The sequence below is a fragment of the Bos taurus genome, chromosome 1, assembly GCF_002263795.3.
Source record: "Bos taurus isolate L1 Dominette 01449 registration number 42190680 breed Hereford chromosome 1, ARS-UCD2.0, whole genome shotgun sequence".
In the NCBI taxonomy this organism is placed as follows: domain Eukaryota; kingdom Metazoa; phylum Chordata; class Mammalia; order Artiodactyla; family Bovidae; genus Bos; species Bos taurus.
Window position 1 is genome coordinate 142,860,768 of NC_037328.1, and position 15,819 is coordinate 142,876,586.

The window sequence follows — 15,819 nt, forward strand, 5'->3', positions numbered from 1 at the left end:
ATCGGGTGCTCACACCTGTGGTCACGCCTGTGGTCACGTCTGTGCTTGAACGTCGGGGTTCTCGCTTCGTCTCAGCACGGCTTCTGCTCTCCAGGTTCAAGAAAACAGGGGCCAGGTTCTCTGAACTTGGCTTGAGTCTTCGGGAAAGTGTGATTAGACCTACAACCATTTTGGGGCAAGTTTAACGGAAGATGTTTATGATGCTTGCTCCAGCTGTGGCCACTCCCTGGTGGTGTGGGCATCTTCCCAGGACCGGCCCGTGTCCAGCTCAGGGCAGGGCCAGCATGCAATGCCAGGATGCCCAACAGGGAGAAGCTTAGACAGCAGAGGCTCCCCCAGGGGCCTGTTCTGCTGGCTGACCCCTCTCTGGGTTTCTGTCTCCTGCAGCCATGCTGCTCCTCAGCGGGGCCCTGGTCAGCGGGCCGTACGCACTCATCACGACTGCCGTGTCTGCCGACCTGGTGAGTATGCGCAGCTCATCACAGAGCCGGGGCCAGGTGCTGGCGGGGCGGCCACCTCTTCCATCACAACTGTTGTGATGGGTGGTCTCTGATAGCAAAACGGTCTGTTTCAACGAGCACTCCTGTGCAGACGGCCAGTAAGGATGCTAAGAGTCTTCTGAAGCAGATAAGGGGACATGGCCGCCCTGTCCTGTAAACCAACAGCCCAAGGCCTGATGCCAGCGTCTGGCTCGCTCCTCTGAGCCACTCTGGCAGCCCTGGAAGCCAGTGGCCGTGACCCCTGGAGCCCATCCTTAGGGCCTCAGCAGAGTCCGGCCCGCCATGGGTGTCCCACTCTGTGCCCAGCCCTCTGCTGGTCTTGGGGACTGCAGGGACAAGCCAGGTGGGGTCCTGGCCCTGGGAGGACATGCTCCAAGGCAGAGGCCAGGGTGGTAAAGAAACGTTTACTGCACAGGGTGGTGAACTCTACGCGGGCCTGGGGATCCATGGCGGCTCCTGCCCAGTTCTTCCAGGAGGAAGCACTGCTGACAGGTGGCCTTTGACTCCAGGCCAGAGGGACCCAGAGGCGGCAGGGCTGTCTCATCTACCCGACAGGAAAGACGAGACATGTCACATGGGAGCCACTTGTGGACGTCAGCAGGATACACGCACTGCACTGAAGTAAAAGCCCCTGATAGGAAGTAGTGTCATGAATAACTGGGAGAGGAGAGGCAGTGTCCTGTACAGAAGGGTGTAGGCAGGTCCTCTGCCCGGGGGCAGGAAGCCCACCTCCCTTGTCCTCAGGGGCAGGCTGAGCACAGAGGACAGCGTGGGGAGGGGGGATCGAGTAACTTCTCAGGGGAGAAAGTCAACAGCCCTGCCCTCCGCCAAGGTCACGGTCAACACCAGCAGGGAGGCATCAAGCTGATGCATGGATGCAGGGTGAGAGGTGATGCCCACGGTCCTTCACCTTCGTGATCTCCTTCCTAGAACCCACACGCATCCAGTCACGGGAAACAAGGAAAGTCCCAGAAGCAACGTCTGCAAAGCTGTCACAGCCAAGAGGAGCCCCAGGAGACACATGGACCTGGGTGGGCTCCTGGGACACAGATTCAGTTAGACACTAGATAAAAAGCCAGAGGTCTGAAAAAATCATGGATTTTCATGATGAGGCATCAATATTGGGTCATTCGTCATGAAAAATGTAGCCCAGCAGGGCAAGATGTGAACACAGGGCAAAGCGAGTGCAGGGCTTGTACCAGCTCTGTCCTCTCTGTGCACACTTTCTGTGAATCTAAGATTGTTCTAAATTAAAAGCTTATTTAAAACCACAAGCAGTCCCCCACACGTGGTGCACAGACTTGTGGGAGGGAGGCCAGGCTTCTCAGCGTCTGTCCAGCATGCCGTCCCCACCCCGGCTCCCGAGCGCCCTCGACCTTTTCTGCCGGCTCCGGTGGTCAGCTTGGGGACGGGACGAGCACCGTGCGTCTTTTCATTTTCCACGCTGGATGACACGGTGCCTCAGTGATGGTGCCAAGGAGAGGCTTGTTTACTGAAGAGAATTCCAAGTGTTCTTTTAACTAGAATACACTTGAAAGTATTAGTCTGTCAGTCGCGTCCGACTCTTTGTGACCCCGTGGACTGTAGCCCACCAGGTTCCTCTGTCCATGGGATTCCCAGGCAAGAATACTGGAGTGGGTTGCCAGTCCCTCCTCTGGGCATCTTCATGCCCAGGGGTCAAACCCGGGTCTCCTGTATCACAGACAGAGTCTTTACTGTCTGAGCTACCAGGGAAACCAGAATGCACTTGGACAAGTATTAATATCTCTGATGGTTTTTTACTATTAAAGACATTTGAAGCTTTGCATGCTTTTCCAAGATGAGTCTGGGATGGAGTAGAGCTTCAGTCTTCTAATGGAAAGACTCCACGTTTTGCTTTGCACAGTGATTTGGGTGGATTGTCGTGCAGGAGGTGTAGGTTTATTTCTCACTCTGCCATTGCTGGGGCGTGTTTCACACTGATGTTCCTTCTCCTCCAGGGGACGCACAAAAGCCTGAAGGGAAACTCCCATGCCCTGGCCACCGTGACCGCCATCATCGACGGAACCGGATCTGTAGGTACGTGGATGTTTTAGCCCAAAGAGGTTCATCATGGTCCAAGGGGAAACCATGTCATCACGTCTAGCTAGCAGACGCCCTGGATTCCACCTGCTTTTGTGTTATCAGGATCAGCTGGCCTTCTTCTTTTATGTACTTGTTTATTTAATATTTATTTGTTTGGCTGTGCCAGGTGTTAGCTGTGGCATGCAGGGTCTTTAGTTACAGCATCTAGTTGTGGGATCTGGTTCCCTGACCAGGAATTGAACTTGGGCCCTCTGCACTGGGAGTGTGGAGTTTTAACCACTGGACCACCAGGAAAGTCCCAGTCCTCCTTAAAACGTGAGCAGATCCAAAGCACATGCAAGCCCTGGGAAGTGAGCAGCTGGCCCTGCCAATCGTCTCTGATGGGAGGCTCCCAGAGGAGACATGGTGTGTGGCTGGCAGGTCAAGGTTTCTTCAACGTGAGAGGACATGGCCCCAGGTTTTCCTCCAAGCCAGCAGTGGGAAAACTGGCCCACAGGCCACTGGTCTGCTGACTCTTTATCACTGTCATTTCAAGGGGGATGGAATTCTTGCATGAGTGCATGTGGGCTAAGTCGCTTCAGTTGTGTCCGACTCTTTGTGACCCTATGGACTATGGCCCGCTGGGCTCCTCTGTCCATGGGGATTCTCCAAGCAAGAATACTGGAGTGGCTAGCCTGCCCTCCTCTAGGGGGTCTTCTCAACCCAGGAATCAAGCCTGCATCTCTCTCTTACATCTCCTGCATTGACAAGCAGGTTCTTTACCAGTAGTGCCACCTGGGAAGCTCGGATAGAATCTTACTGAGAGGTAAATGACAGGTGAGCTGTGGGTCCCAAAGCTCATGAGACGTGTGTCACCAGCCCCGTCAGGGGTCTTGGAGAGAACATGGCAACGTGTTCTGAGGAAAGAAAGGGGGCGAAACAAGCCCCTGGCCCCTGTGAGCTGGGCACATGGGACCTGGTGACAGCAAGCCTGTCCTGATCCGAGTCAGGAGGCTTACAGGGATGTCCTTGAACTTTCCTGAGGCTCAGCTGGGGAGCTCGCAGTCTGGGACCACTCCTGCCAAGACCCCGAAGCCGCCTGTGCTCTGCAGACCCTGGAACTGGAGGCAGGATGTGGGCTGGTGTGGCCCTCGCGGCTTCTCCGGGAGGTCTCGGGTTGCATCCTAGCATGTTGCTTCCCACCACAGGTGCCTGATGCCAGGGGGGCAGTGAGAGAGAGGGCAGGCCAGGTGGGGCAGGCCCTGGGGGCCTGGAACACCCTCTAGCAGTAAACCAAGCGTTTGCTGGATGAAGGTGGCTCTGTGAGTTCCACCAAATGCTGGCCTCTCTTCGGCCCACCTTGTCTGGGGCCTGCAGACCCCTCCCCACCCAGACTCAGGGCCTGTCTCCTGGCCTACCCTCCTCCGGGGCCCCGTCCACTGTCTGCTCTATACTGTCCTCTCCCTGCTCCTGGTGGGAATCCCCAGGACAGGAGTTGGTTTCGTTTTCTGCTGTGTTCTCAACCCCCCCGGCAGAGCCCAGGAGTGGGTGCTCAGTGAGGGGGCAAGGAGGGCATTGCTGGGTGGCTCTAAAGCAGGAGATTGCAGACAGGCCTGGGGGGTGGGCAGAAGGTCTCCCGTCCAGGCTGCTGGGTTTGCAAGTGAGGGCTCAGGGGACAGAGGCCGGGGCCCCCCTCAGCCCTCACAGCTCATGGAGATAGGGCCCCCCAGCTCCTACTCCTGCCACACTATGACAGTGGTCACCACTCTGGTGTCTTCAGGGAGACCGTTCCCTTTGGGGGCTCCTCCTGCAGCCTTTGAGACAAGTCCGGGGAAAGGGCTGTGGGGGCAGGGTCGTGTCACGTGACAGATGTTCGTTGCCCACCAGCCTGCTATCCCGGCTCTCACAGCACACGAAAAGCTTCTGCAGCCTGGAAGATATGAGGTCATTGGGAGACTCCTGGGCCGAGTGCGGTGCTCGGGGGCTGAGCAACCCGGTAGCATCCTCCCACCTCCTGCCTGCAGAGCCCTCTGTCTGAGTCCATCCCTGGCTGCCACTGTGACACCCTTTTCTGAAAGCAAACAAAGCTTGGCGGGCAGTGCTGACTGATTTTAAAGTAGAAGATGAGGAGTTGAAGAAGAGGAAATGATGAAGCAGCTGGAAGGCCACATATTTCTTGATTTCCTTCCCAAAACAAGAGGGAAGCAGAAGTCCTTGGCCCAGGGTGGAGACTCAGCATCTATGCACGGGGGCAGCTCTGAGCTACAGGAGAAACCAAAGCCCAGCTGTGAACTCCTCCCACCCCCACGGAAGGACTGCAGGGGGCGACTTAGACCGCCTCGACCTCTATGCTCCTCTGTGTTCAGTGCTGACCATCCAGCATCATGACTCCCACCCGGGCGACAGGGTCTGGCTGGACTCGAACTCCCCCAGGCTGTGCCAGCCCCAGTGCATGAGGACCCGGAGGTGATCGCCATGGAAATGGCATGCAGGCTTGTCCACCGCTTCGTCTGCCTCGTTGTTTCTCTGCTTAAGTGCTGCCCAAGGACACCGAAGCCGAGCAAGGCTCAAGTGGGAACACACAGTTTCAGCAAAATTCTTATTCTCAAGGGCATATGCCTTGATATGTTTGTTAAATGTCATAAATGTTGGTTCCTTTGGAGGCAGAGATTGACTGATTATAAATGAGCCGAAAGTGCCAGCCTGCTCAGTCATGTCCGACTCTTTGCAGCCCCATGGACTGTAGCCACCAGGCTCCTCTGTCCATGGAATTTTCCAGGCAAAAATACTGGAGTGGGTTTCCAGCTCCTCCTCCAGGAGATATTCCCAGCCCAGGGATCGAACCCGGGTCCACTGTATCGCCTGCTTCACCGGCGGTCTCTTTACCCGCTGAGCCGTCGGGGAAGCCTAATGAGCGGAACGCCTTCTTGCGGTTCACCAGAGCTGACGGTTCCAGGGACTCCAGCTGATGTGTGTGATGTGTTCACAGTGCTGAGCGCTGCACCCCAGGGGCTGCAGGCTGGTTGTTTCTATATGTTTATGCAATTCATTAGAGCCCTGACGTTCTTCAAGTTCATTTTAATTTTCTCAAAGTAACACATGATGTCACTTGAGAAACCAGATAGCCTTAGAAAGCATCCTAAGTCTAAACTGAGAAACTATCTAAGAAAATATCTAAACTTAGGAACTGTACTAAATGCAAAATGACAGCCCCCTGCCCACGCCCCCCTCCAGAATTTCCTCCAGAGTCAGTGTCTTCTAGCTCCGTCATCACCACAGGAAAGCCTCTTGTCACCCTCGGCAAGAAATCCACCTCTGACCTCTGGTCTTCCCCCTCAGAGGTCCCCAGCTCCCTGTACCTGTGCAGCCTCTCTGCATCCCTGCTCCCACCCCTGTGCCCTGGACACCCAGGACCCACCCAGCCTGGAAACGGATGCCCTTGATCCCTGGGAAACTGTGCTGTGTTATCTCTTTAACAAGTTTCCTCCACTGTTTGTCTTCCTGGAAAACTTACCAGTCAATGTTTAGCTTTCTGGAGTCATCCTCCAGTTCTCTCTTCTGTCTGACTGTCTTTGTTCTTTTCCTCCATCTTCTGAGATGCTCTTGGCTTTCCTTTCCCATTTCTGCACTCGACTTTTTATCTTCACCGTCACAGTGTTCTCTTCGTTGGTGTCGTTCTGCCTTTTTAATCCCTCCCGTTCTTTCTTTGTGGATGCGGTGCTATGAGATTGAATCCTGGGCAGTTGCTGGTGTTAGATGGTTTTCAGACATAGACGCGGGGGTTTCACACGTTTCAACTTCATTCTCTGTGGTTCTCGTGAGTGTGACACGCTTTCCTAGGAATGTTTTTCTCCCTGGTTTGTTTATTTCCTCCAGGTTCCCCTCGAACCAGATTGTTTTCTTTCAGGGCGAGGCTTTCCTCTGATATGAGTGAACCTTGGCTGTCCCCTCATATATTCATGTTTAACACGGGGCTTAATCACTCATTAAAATGCTTTTCTGTGCAGCAGGCATGGGGGAGTGTGTAAACTGTTGGTCTATGGGGTCTGAGTGGGGTCTGGAGGAGGAGACCCCCAGTACCCATGGGGGTGTGCCCCAGCATTCCTGCTGTTGTGAGGGAGGGGGCAGTGTGAAAGATCTTAGTTCTCCAACCAGGGATCAAACCTGTGCCCCTACAATGGAAGCACAGAATCTTAACCACTGGACCACAGGGAAGTCCCCTTAATGTGTGTGTGTGTGTGTTTTAATTATGAATAAGGTGTTGAGGACTCCCTTATGTTTACTGGGCCTGGGTATTTGGGTGGTTGCAGTCCAGGGTCCTCTGCACACACCATGTATGTCCATTTCCTCATTCCAGGAGCAGCGCTGGGCCCGCTGCTGGCAGGGCTCATCTCCCCATCAGGATGGAACAACGTGTTCTACATGCTCATGTTCGCAGACGCCTGTGCCTTACTGGTGAGTCGCCTCACTTTTCCTCCAAGGCTTTCACAAGTGTCTCTGTGGTTGTGACAGTCAAATGCTGGGGATGCTTGTTCCTGTGGACTCAAGCTCCCAGGGGACTTTGGGCCGGTGATGCGTCCCTCAGGCTCCTGGGCCGGGGCTCTTTCTCCCTCTGGCTTTGATGCATCCAGAGCAGCAGCAGGCAGTTTCCAGCAGGATGGGTGAGAGGTCAAGAGCAGGGGCTCCCTGGCCTTGGATCCTGAGCCGGTCAGCTATGAGTGGCTGGGTTCGTGTATGACTTGGGTGGTTCCTGAGCCCCTCTGCTCCAAAGCATCCATCTGTGAAGTGGGCAGCACGGGGACACCAGGAACATGATTACTGTGTTGCTGTGGGGATTAAAGGGGACCATGCGCCGAGTCCTACCTGGTGCCCTGACCTTTCCCACACCCCTCCTGTCCGCGATCAGCTGCACTGGGGAAGCTCCTGATTCCCACATCCAGAGGACCGGAGGTCAGAAGAGGAGCCGGGGCTGCTCAGGCAGCACTAAGCAATCTGCTCCCTGGGCCCCGTGGCCTGTCCCCTCCTGCGTGAGAAGAGAGGAGGGTTTCCTGGGGATGGCGAAGGCCCGTCCCCACAGCACAGTCCTGCAGGGGCCACCCATGAGAGCGGCCACCATGCTCTCCCCTACCAGTCACCCACACCAGGCCCAGACCCAAAGCTACCGTCTCCTCTCAAGTCACCTGGAAAAGTGAACATTTACCCCAGCACAAATGAGTTGAGCACCTTGGAAGTTTATATTTTCATTCCCAGAAGCCCTAAGTCACAGCTCCCCAACTTTATACACAATCAAATACCAACTCTCAGCTTATGAACCTGTGAGGTGGGCAAAGCAGCCCCTCAGTTAAGCCCCCAGATCATTTCTGCCAGGTAGCAGTGAAACTTCCATAATTACGGCTATTTAAAGATGGACTATTCTTCTAGTTCAGAAATAACGTGTATATATACATTAAACTTCCTTTTACTGCACAACTACACTCGTAAGAAAGGAAGGGACATCCCCAGGAGCCAGAGATGTAGAGACTACATGAAATATGTACCAAACTGATGCTGGGCGGTTATACCTCCCCCACCACGGTCCCCAGCCCCAGGTGCTGGACCGGCCCAGGACGGGGAGCTGGAAATGGAGCCCCCCTCCTCAAACCCGGACCCTCAGGGAGCTCTGGGTGCAGTGAAGGCATAAACACGCGTGCGTACTGGCACAGGAGAGAAGCAGGATCTGCGACCTCTTAGCCTGCTCACCAAACTGGGGAGAAATCTTCCTGGAAGCTAAAAGTTAACCTTCAGTTGAGGGCTACAGTAACCTTCAACTTTTTAACTTATATTCTGTAAATATCACACAATGAGTATGTAATATTACAAAAAAATGAGTAAAAAATGATACTAAAATACTCAAAAAGCGATTATTACAAAAAAGTGAGTAAAATTGGTCCCAGGATGCTGATATACCCGGTTCTTCAGCAGAAGCAAATCCCAAGTCAACTGAGAGGGACAGTCCTCACCCCAGTGGCACTGGGTCCCGCAGCTGTCACCCCGCTGCAGACAAGCTCTTACCCCAAATCAGGAAACAGTAGGAAATGGTCTGCTGTGATGGGGTGACAGGCACAACAGATAGACACCCCCCAAAAAAAACCCAGGTAAAAGGGTTACCAGACAAACTAAAACATATTTAGCATTTCCCTGGTGGCTCAGTTGGCAAAGAATCTGCCTGCAATGCAGGAGACCGAGGTTCAATCCCTAGGTCAGAAAGATCCCCTGGTAAAGGGAATGGCAGCCCACTCCGGTATTCTTGCCTGGGAAATCCCGTGGACAGAGGAGCCTGGTGCGTTATAGTCCACGGGGTCGCACAGAGTTGGGCACGACTTAGCAACTAAATCACCAAGATTATCATACTCAGTGAAGTAAGTCAGAAAGAGAAAGACAGATACCATCTGATGTCACTCATACGTGGAATCTAAAATACAACACAAATGACCTATCTGAGATGGAAACAGACTCACAGACGTGTGTTTGCCCAGGAGGAGTGGTGGGAGGCAAGGATGGGGAGTTCGGGATTAGCAGAGGCAACCTATTATGTAGAAGACAGATAAGCAACAAGGTCCTACCGTATACCACAGGGAACTGTATTCAGTCTTCTGGGATAAACCATAATGGAGAAGAATATAAAAAAAGAATATGTGTGTATAAACTGAGTCCCTGTACTGCACATCAGAGGCGGGCACCACACTGTAGATCAGCTATATGCGTGCGTGCTCAGTTGCTTCAGTCGTGTCCGACTTTAGCCCTCCAGGCTCCTCTGTCCATGGGATTGTCCAGGCAAGAATACTGGAGTGAGTTGCCAGTCCTTCCTCCTGGGGATCTTCCCAATCCAGGGATCATGCCTTAATTTTTAAAAGAAGAAAAAAACAAAAACAAGAAAACATTACTAAAGATGGCAAAGAAGAAACCAAATTCATGAGAAAAGAACAAGAGCTAAAAAAGACAGAGCTGGTGAGATGCAGGTATAAGGAGACCATCCAGAATGCAGCCCAGGAAGAGATGGAAAATACTGGAGAGCAGACAGAGACTGGAGGCCCTGTGCTGTCCAGGAGGAACTCTAAAGGAAGAGACTGCAGAGACCGGGACTCTCTGAAAAGAGCTGAGAACAGAAGCAGCCCCTGCCATCGATGATGAGACATGGGGTGGATGCAGGGAATTTGGGGGAGGATCCAAGCAGAAGCACAGGCTGGCTGACGCACCCCTACCCGCAGACAGAAGACGGGCTTGGAGACCCGGACCCCAGTTACAAGAGACACACCTGAAATGTCAAAACACAGAGAGGACAAAAGGGAAGACTCGCACACACAACAGGCAAATAATAACTTTGAGGCTACAGGACCAGCCAGGTTAGATGAGAAACTAAAGCCACAGTCACTGCAGGAGAGAGAGAGGGCTTCAGCAGGCGGCTGGGCGGCTCACCGAGGGCAAGTCTTCATCCTTAAAGACCAGACGCACCTCCTCTCTTTGTGGGTCCACAGGCCAGTTTCCCCTCCTTGCAGGTCTGAGCCTGGACCTCAGTGAACCCGGCAGGTCATCCTGGGGGCCTGAGGACTGTCCAGCCGCACTCACGCCTGGGGGCTGTGCTCCCCAAGCCTCGGGCCTTCTCCTCAGTCTCCAACTTTGGTCCCATGGGGCTGTGGCCACCCAGGTGGGCTCTGGGCCTGGGAGGTCCATTCACTGCAGGCATTGCACACAGAGGCCACTTTTGTCCTGTCTGGGAAGCTGGTGTTTGCCCTTCAGAATTGTCGCTGTGGCTCACAGGGCACCCCGGCCCAGAGGAAACACTCGAGGGTCCTTCCTCATCTCCTTCCTCTTAAGGATCTGCTTTCTGTGGTCACGGGCCCTCCCTGATACAGATTTGCACGTATGGGACTCGGCATTCGTATTGAGGAGACTCCAGCTCAAACTCAGCAAGGCGGTGCTAGACCATGGGGTCTAGAGGTTCAAGTTCACAGGATCAGTGTTTTTAGCCAGAGTGTGACATAGCCACCTGCAGTTCTCGGAGCATCTGTCAAATCCCCACCCTCTGGCTCAGCCACCGAGATCCCAGGAGCCCCACGTGTAGGTCAGTCCTCGAGGAGAAACACCTGTTGTCTTCAACCTGCACAGCCACCATACGAGGCGTGACTTAAGCTCCTTCCTGAATCTTCTGCGTCTAAGAAAACAAACGTTTCTGCTCCCAGAGTCTGCCGGTAGACTTGGTACTTGGTAGCTCGTGTTTTATTGAAGGAGCCCCTCGAAAGCTCCTCCAGCACCCCCACTGACAGGGCCTCCTGGGCCCAGGGCGCCTGCGGCTTCCCTAGAGGAGGGGCCACGAGAGCCAGGACTTCCTCAGGAGCCCCTCTCACAGCCCTGAGCAACTCACATCGTGGGGGTTCCTCCCGGGGGGTGGGGGTTCTCAGCGCTTAGGGAAAGACTAGTCCACAGCTGCAGACGGTTCCGCTGAGGGCAAGACTTCACCGCAGGTCGGGATGTGTACACGGACTCCGCCGTCTTGGCAGGTGAGGGCCGTGAGGGAGACGAAGGCAGAGCTGTTATGGGTCTACCCTGAGACCGCGGGGTAGACCACAGGCCTGGGGCTGGGGCCCAGCTGTCCCAGGAGCTTCCCCAGAGGTGGCTGGGGCCTCTGGTGACAGCGGCCAGTGAGCACTGGCCTCAGAGTCCCCCCAGGTCCCCCAGTCTCACTGTGAAGGTGAGTCACCTTGTCCTTTTTTCCCCTTGGATATTTTATGACTAATCTAGTTTCATTTAAACAGACGTCCTTCTGGATGAAATCTGGCCTAAGGGCCTTATTCCCAGGAGCATGGCCTCCACTGTGATGCATGGGACTACGTGACCAGCAGCCCAGCAACCCTGCCCTGAGACCAGGCCGGCAGGCAGCTGTGCCTGAGTTGGGGGTCGGGGGCGCCCGCTGCTCTGCTTTAGAATTTTACATTCAGAGGCACGGGGCAGCCCCCCACCCCCATCATGTGATACGGGGAACCGCAGACGTGACGAACTGGAACTTGAATGCTGAGCTGGTTGGGCCGGGGAGCTGGCAGAGTGGGGAATGGCTGTGCCAGCCCCTCCCCAGTGACAGCAGGGCGCCCACCCAGGGTCTCCCAGCAATAATGTGGTCTTCTCTTTGCTTTGGGCACGTGCAGTTTCTGGTTCGCCTCATACACAAGGAGCTGAGCTGCCCAGGGTCGGCGACAGGAAACCAGGTTCCGTAAGTGTCTCCCCTGCCCGCACCCCACCCGTGCCCGTCACTTATGTCCACTGCCGCCCCGGCTTCTCTGAAAGGCCACACCTCACCCACGGTCCCTGGCACTCTGCACCTCACTCACTCTCATTTCTCCTTTCCTAATGAATACCAGGTGGGGATGCGATCCAGGTAAATCTTTTCTCAAAATAGAGTGAAAAAAAAATGCTGATTCAGTTGTTCCCTTTGGGCTGCAGCTTTCGGACAAATAGCAGCTCCCGGGCTCTGCCTGGCTCTGCCCCCCTTCCTTTGTCCTGTCCCCTCCGCTCTCCCCAAGGCCAGGGGAACGGGAGGCCTCAGGAGTCCCTGGCAGACGGGGAGAAGCGGGCACCTGGGCTCTGCGCTTTGGCGGTGAATTGAGTGCCGCTGGCCGGGTGACCAGCTGCTTTTTCTTCTTCCTCTTCCAGGTTTAAGGAGCACTGAGTCCTCGAATCCCATGAAGGAGGGCTGGGCCCATCCTTCACAAACTGTTTTTCAAGAAAAAGTTCAAATAAAGGATCCTGTGTTGAAAAGAATGATTTTGCCCTTGCCTTTTGCACATTCACCTGGAAAAGACACGCAAGCCACCTTGAGAATTCCTGGCACCTAGTCAGCCGGCCCGTGGGCTTCGGGCCACGGGAGGGGAGCCCATGGGCGTGCTGGCTGCCACCCACTGAGCCCCTCAAGCAGACAGCTCCCGGGCGCTGGGCAGCCCCTCCACGTCCAGAGTGACGGCGGCAGGACTGGTGTGGCACCCAGGCCAGCCCTGGTCTCTCAGGTATTACAGCACTGATGTCTGAGCGGGTGGAGCTCTGGCGACAGGAAGGCACCGGGGGACAGTAGGGACGCTGCAGGTGGTGGGAGAGCACGCAGCAGAGACGCCCTGCAAGGCCAGAGCTGACACCTGCGTTCACAGCAACGCGGAGCTCAGACCAAGGACGTCCCCAGCGCTTCCTCCTGCTCTTCACCCACCCAGAAACAGTCCAGGGTGGACTGCGGTGAAACCATCAAAGCCTTCGGACAGGCTGGAGGGCCACCACGGAACCCCGGAGGTTCCTGTCACTGGAACCCCAAGGGCCATGACGCCACTGGCCCCATGAGTGATTGCCAGGAGGACAGTGAGGCTAGGCCCTCCGCCCAGCCCTCTGTCCCCCCCAGCACTGCAGACCTGGGCCTGTCCTCCGAGACTCGGCACTGGAGCGGATTTATTTATTGAAATGTGTGAGGTGTTGTAGAAGCTTAGGAGACGCAAGTGGCACCTTGTTATTTACTAAGACAAACTCCGGTTGTTCTCTGGCCACTTGTTTCCTCGGTTGTTGCCCTTTGAAATAAAATGTTAAAAAAAATAAAACTGAGACAGAATGTTGGTTATTTCTGCTCACATCGCCATTATATTCAAAACAGAAAACTTCCAGGGAGAGCACGTGCCCTGGGTTTTCTCAGGGTTGGATCCTGACTGTGGTTTGGCAGCTAGAAGCGGAGACCGTTTCCAGCAGACAAGGGGTCACCCCGAGGCAGGCTGGGGCCTGGGAGCCTTTGCTGCAAAGCTTGCACCTGGGCGAACCTCTTCTCCAGCAACAACACAGAGAAACTGCAAGGGACTAAAAGTAACTGTGTGCATGAGAGTTGGGGCAAATTCTGGTCAAAAGATACAAAAAGACCAAAAAACCCAATTGCCACTCCTGAAGAGCAGGGAGCAAAAGGAGGATTGAGCGTGCCCCTGCACTCAACACCACCTAAGGGGTGAGCAAGCCAGCTAAGCCACCCCTCCAGCCTGAGCCCCAGACACTCCCCGCCCCCCTCCCCTCACCCCAGATAAGAAAGCAGCAAGCAAGCAGGTAACATGTTACTCTTCTCACTTCCCACTGCTGTAGCAGGGGCTCCAACAAAGCCTTGCCTGAGGTTCTTGTCCGGCCTCTAGTCAATGTGTATTGATCATGGGAGGCCAAGGACCCTGGTCAGTATCAACCCTGCTCGGGGACAGCCCCCAGTCCGCACATGGTCCCCACTCTCCTGGGAAGGGCAGGCAAGGTGAGGGCTCTTCTGAACACAGAGGTCCTCACAAGGAGGTTTGCTATTTTATTAACAAAATTTACACACTTGGAAAGTTTCCTCCTACGAAAGATAAAATTCCCATTTGTTAAAATGTTAGAGAAGACTTGAGAGTCCCTTGGGCTGTAAGGTGATCAAACCAGTCAATCCTAAATGAAATCAGTCCTGAGTGTTCACTGGAAGGACTGATGCTGAAGCTGAAGCTCCAATACTTTAGCCACCTAATGCAAAGAGCTGATTCATTGGGAAAGACACTGCTGCCGAGAAAGATTGAAGGCAGGAGGAGAAGGGGATGACAGAGGATGAGATGGTTGGATAGCCTCACGGACGCTATGGACATGAATTTGAGGCAACTCCGGGAGATAGTGAAGGACGGGGAGCTTGGTGTGCTGCAGTCCATGGCATGGTAAAGAGTCGGATACAACTGAGCGACTGAACAGCAACAAAATGTGGATTCCATACAGTTCTGCGCACAGTTCACTCCGCACATCCTTCTCTCCTCCGCTCTTCCCATCCTGTCTCCTCCTCCACCTCTGGCCCGCAAGCCCAGAGCCTTCTTGTCCTCCCTCCCTGGCCTGGGGTATAAACACCCTCCCCTCCTGACTGGTCTCCAGGAATCACAGCTGCCTGAGTTTTCTGTGCCCTGCAGATTGCAGGCCCCCTTGCTGCCACACAGCCCCTGTCCTTTATTTATTATTTTTTTTTCCTGTCCTTCTTTAGACACTAAATTGCATAAACAAGGCCAGGATGAGACTGATATAATCGTGCCGTTAAGTGATGCCCAGGGAATTCTTTTCTAATAAAATCTGGAACCCACTGCCCTCGCCTCAGAGCACAGTTCTCTGGGGCCTGAGCTGGTCAGACAGCCAGATGACCCAATTCATTTCTGCACCTTCCCCGAAGAATAGCCATCCTCTGCTATGGTTCAGCAACAGGAAGTTTTGAGGACGCGGTCACTGTTTTTCCCAACTCGGGAGACTAAGGTGTTACAAGAAAATCTTCCATGACCCATGAAGGCAGGAGGGCGGCCTCCTGAGCCTGCCGAGGGACAGAAGACAGCGCCCTTGACGGCCCCTTTAGAGAAGGACGTGCACACACACTTTCTTAAACCAGTTTAGCTGAACCATCCTCTACCCGTGAATGGAAGAGTTCGTCCTGACTTTTAAGGAAAAAAGTATATGATTTCACTATAAAAATGCATCATCGTTTCACCCGGAGCAGTAGCTGAGATAATATCCTTCTGCAAACAGCCTGCCCGAGGTGCCTGCCTGCTTGCATTCATATGGAAATAAGACTGCCTTTCATGAATATCTATGTCAGTGAAATTTTCCTATTCAAATCCACAAAAAATGCCCCATATTGAAATGCAAGCTTGTGAGAGGGGTAGCAAAGGAGCCGGAGAAGTCCTTCAATCACAAAGGAGAGAGAAACTGCTCCCAGAAATTCGCCATAATAAAGAGCCCCCCAGATCATAAAACCAGAACCCCCTCCAATTGCCAGCTTATAAAATCTAGTAGAAATAAATTACCAGGAAAAAAAATGAGCTAGAAAAAAAAAATACAAGTCATAACTTTTTATCATTAGGTTCAGTACACATAAAACCACTCTGCCAAATTGCTGTGGAAGTTTGTGAATGCTTTACTCCTGTCTCTGTTTAGCTTTTTTTTTTTTTTAATTTCATTGGCGTATAGTTGGTTTGTAATGTGTTAGCTTCATGGGTCCAGTAAAGCGATCCAGTTATGCATATATTCTTTCTTTTTCAGATTCTTTTCCCACGTAGGTTACTACAGAATACTGAGTGGAGTTCCCTGTGCTATACAATAGGTTCTTGTTGATTATTTTTTAACAGGTTTTTTCAATGTAGATCATTTTTAAAGTCTTTATTGAATTTTTTGCAATATTTCTGTTTTATGTTTGGTTTTTTTGGTCGTGAGGCATATGGGATCTTAGCTGCAGGGACTGAACCCA

General features: G+C 53.5%; 1 protein-coding gene across 8 annotated transcripts in view; it reads left to right on the plus strand.

Annotated features, from left to right (window-relative positions):
* SLC37A1 (solute carrier family 37 member 1) overlaps window positions 1-13,152 on the plus strand; it is a 101,615-nt gene extending 88,463 nt beyond the window's left edge. For 5 of the 8 annotated variants that reach the window (XM_024996552.2, XM_059889357.1, XM_059889344.1 and 2 more), the window contains 3 exons: window positions 388-461; window positions 916-1,121; window positions 1,431-2,462. In XM_024996552.2, the coding sequence (XP_024852320.2) occupies window positions 388-461; window positions 916-1,121; window positions 1,431-1,560 (410 nt within the window). In that variant the 3' untranslated portion in view covers window positions 1,561-2,462. The other 3 variants (XM_059889358.1, XR_009495520.1, XM_059889361.1) reach the window with 3 other exon arrangements.
* Window positions 13,153-15,819: the final 2,667 nt, after the last annotated feature.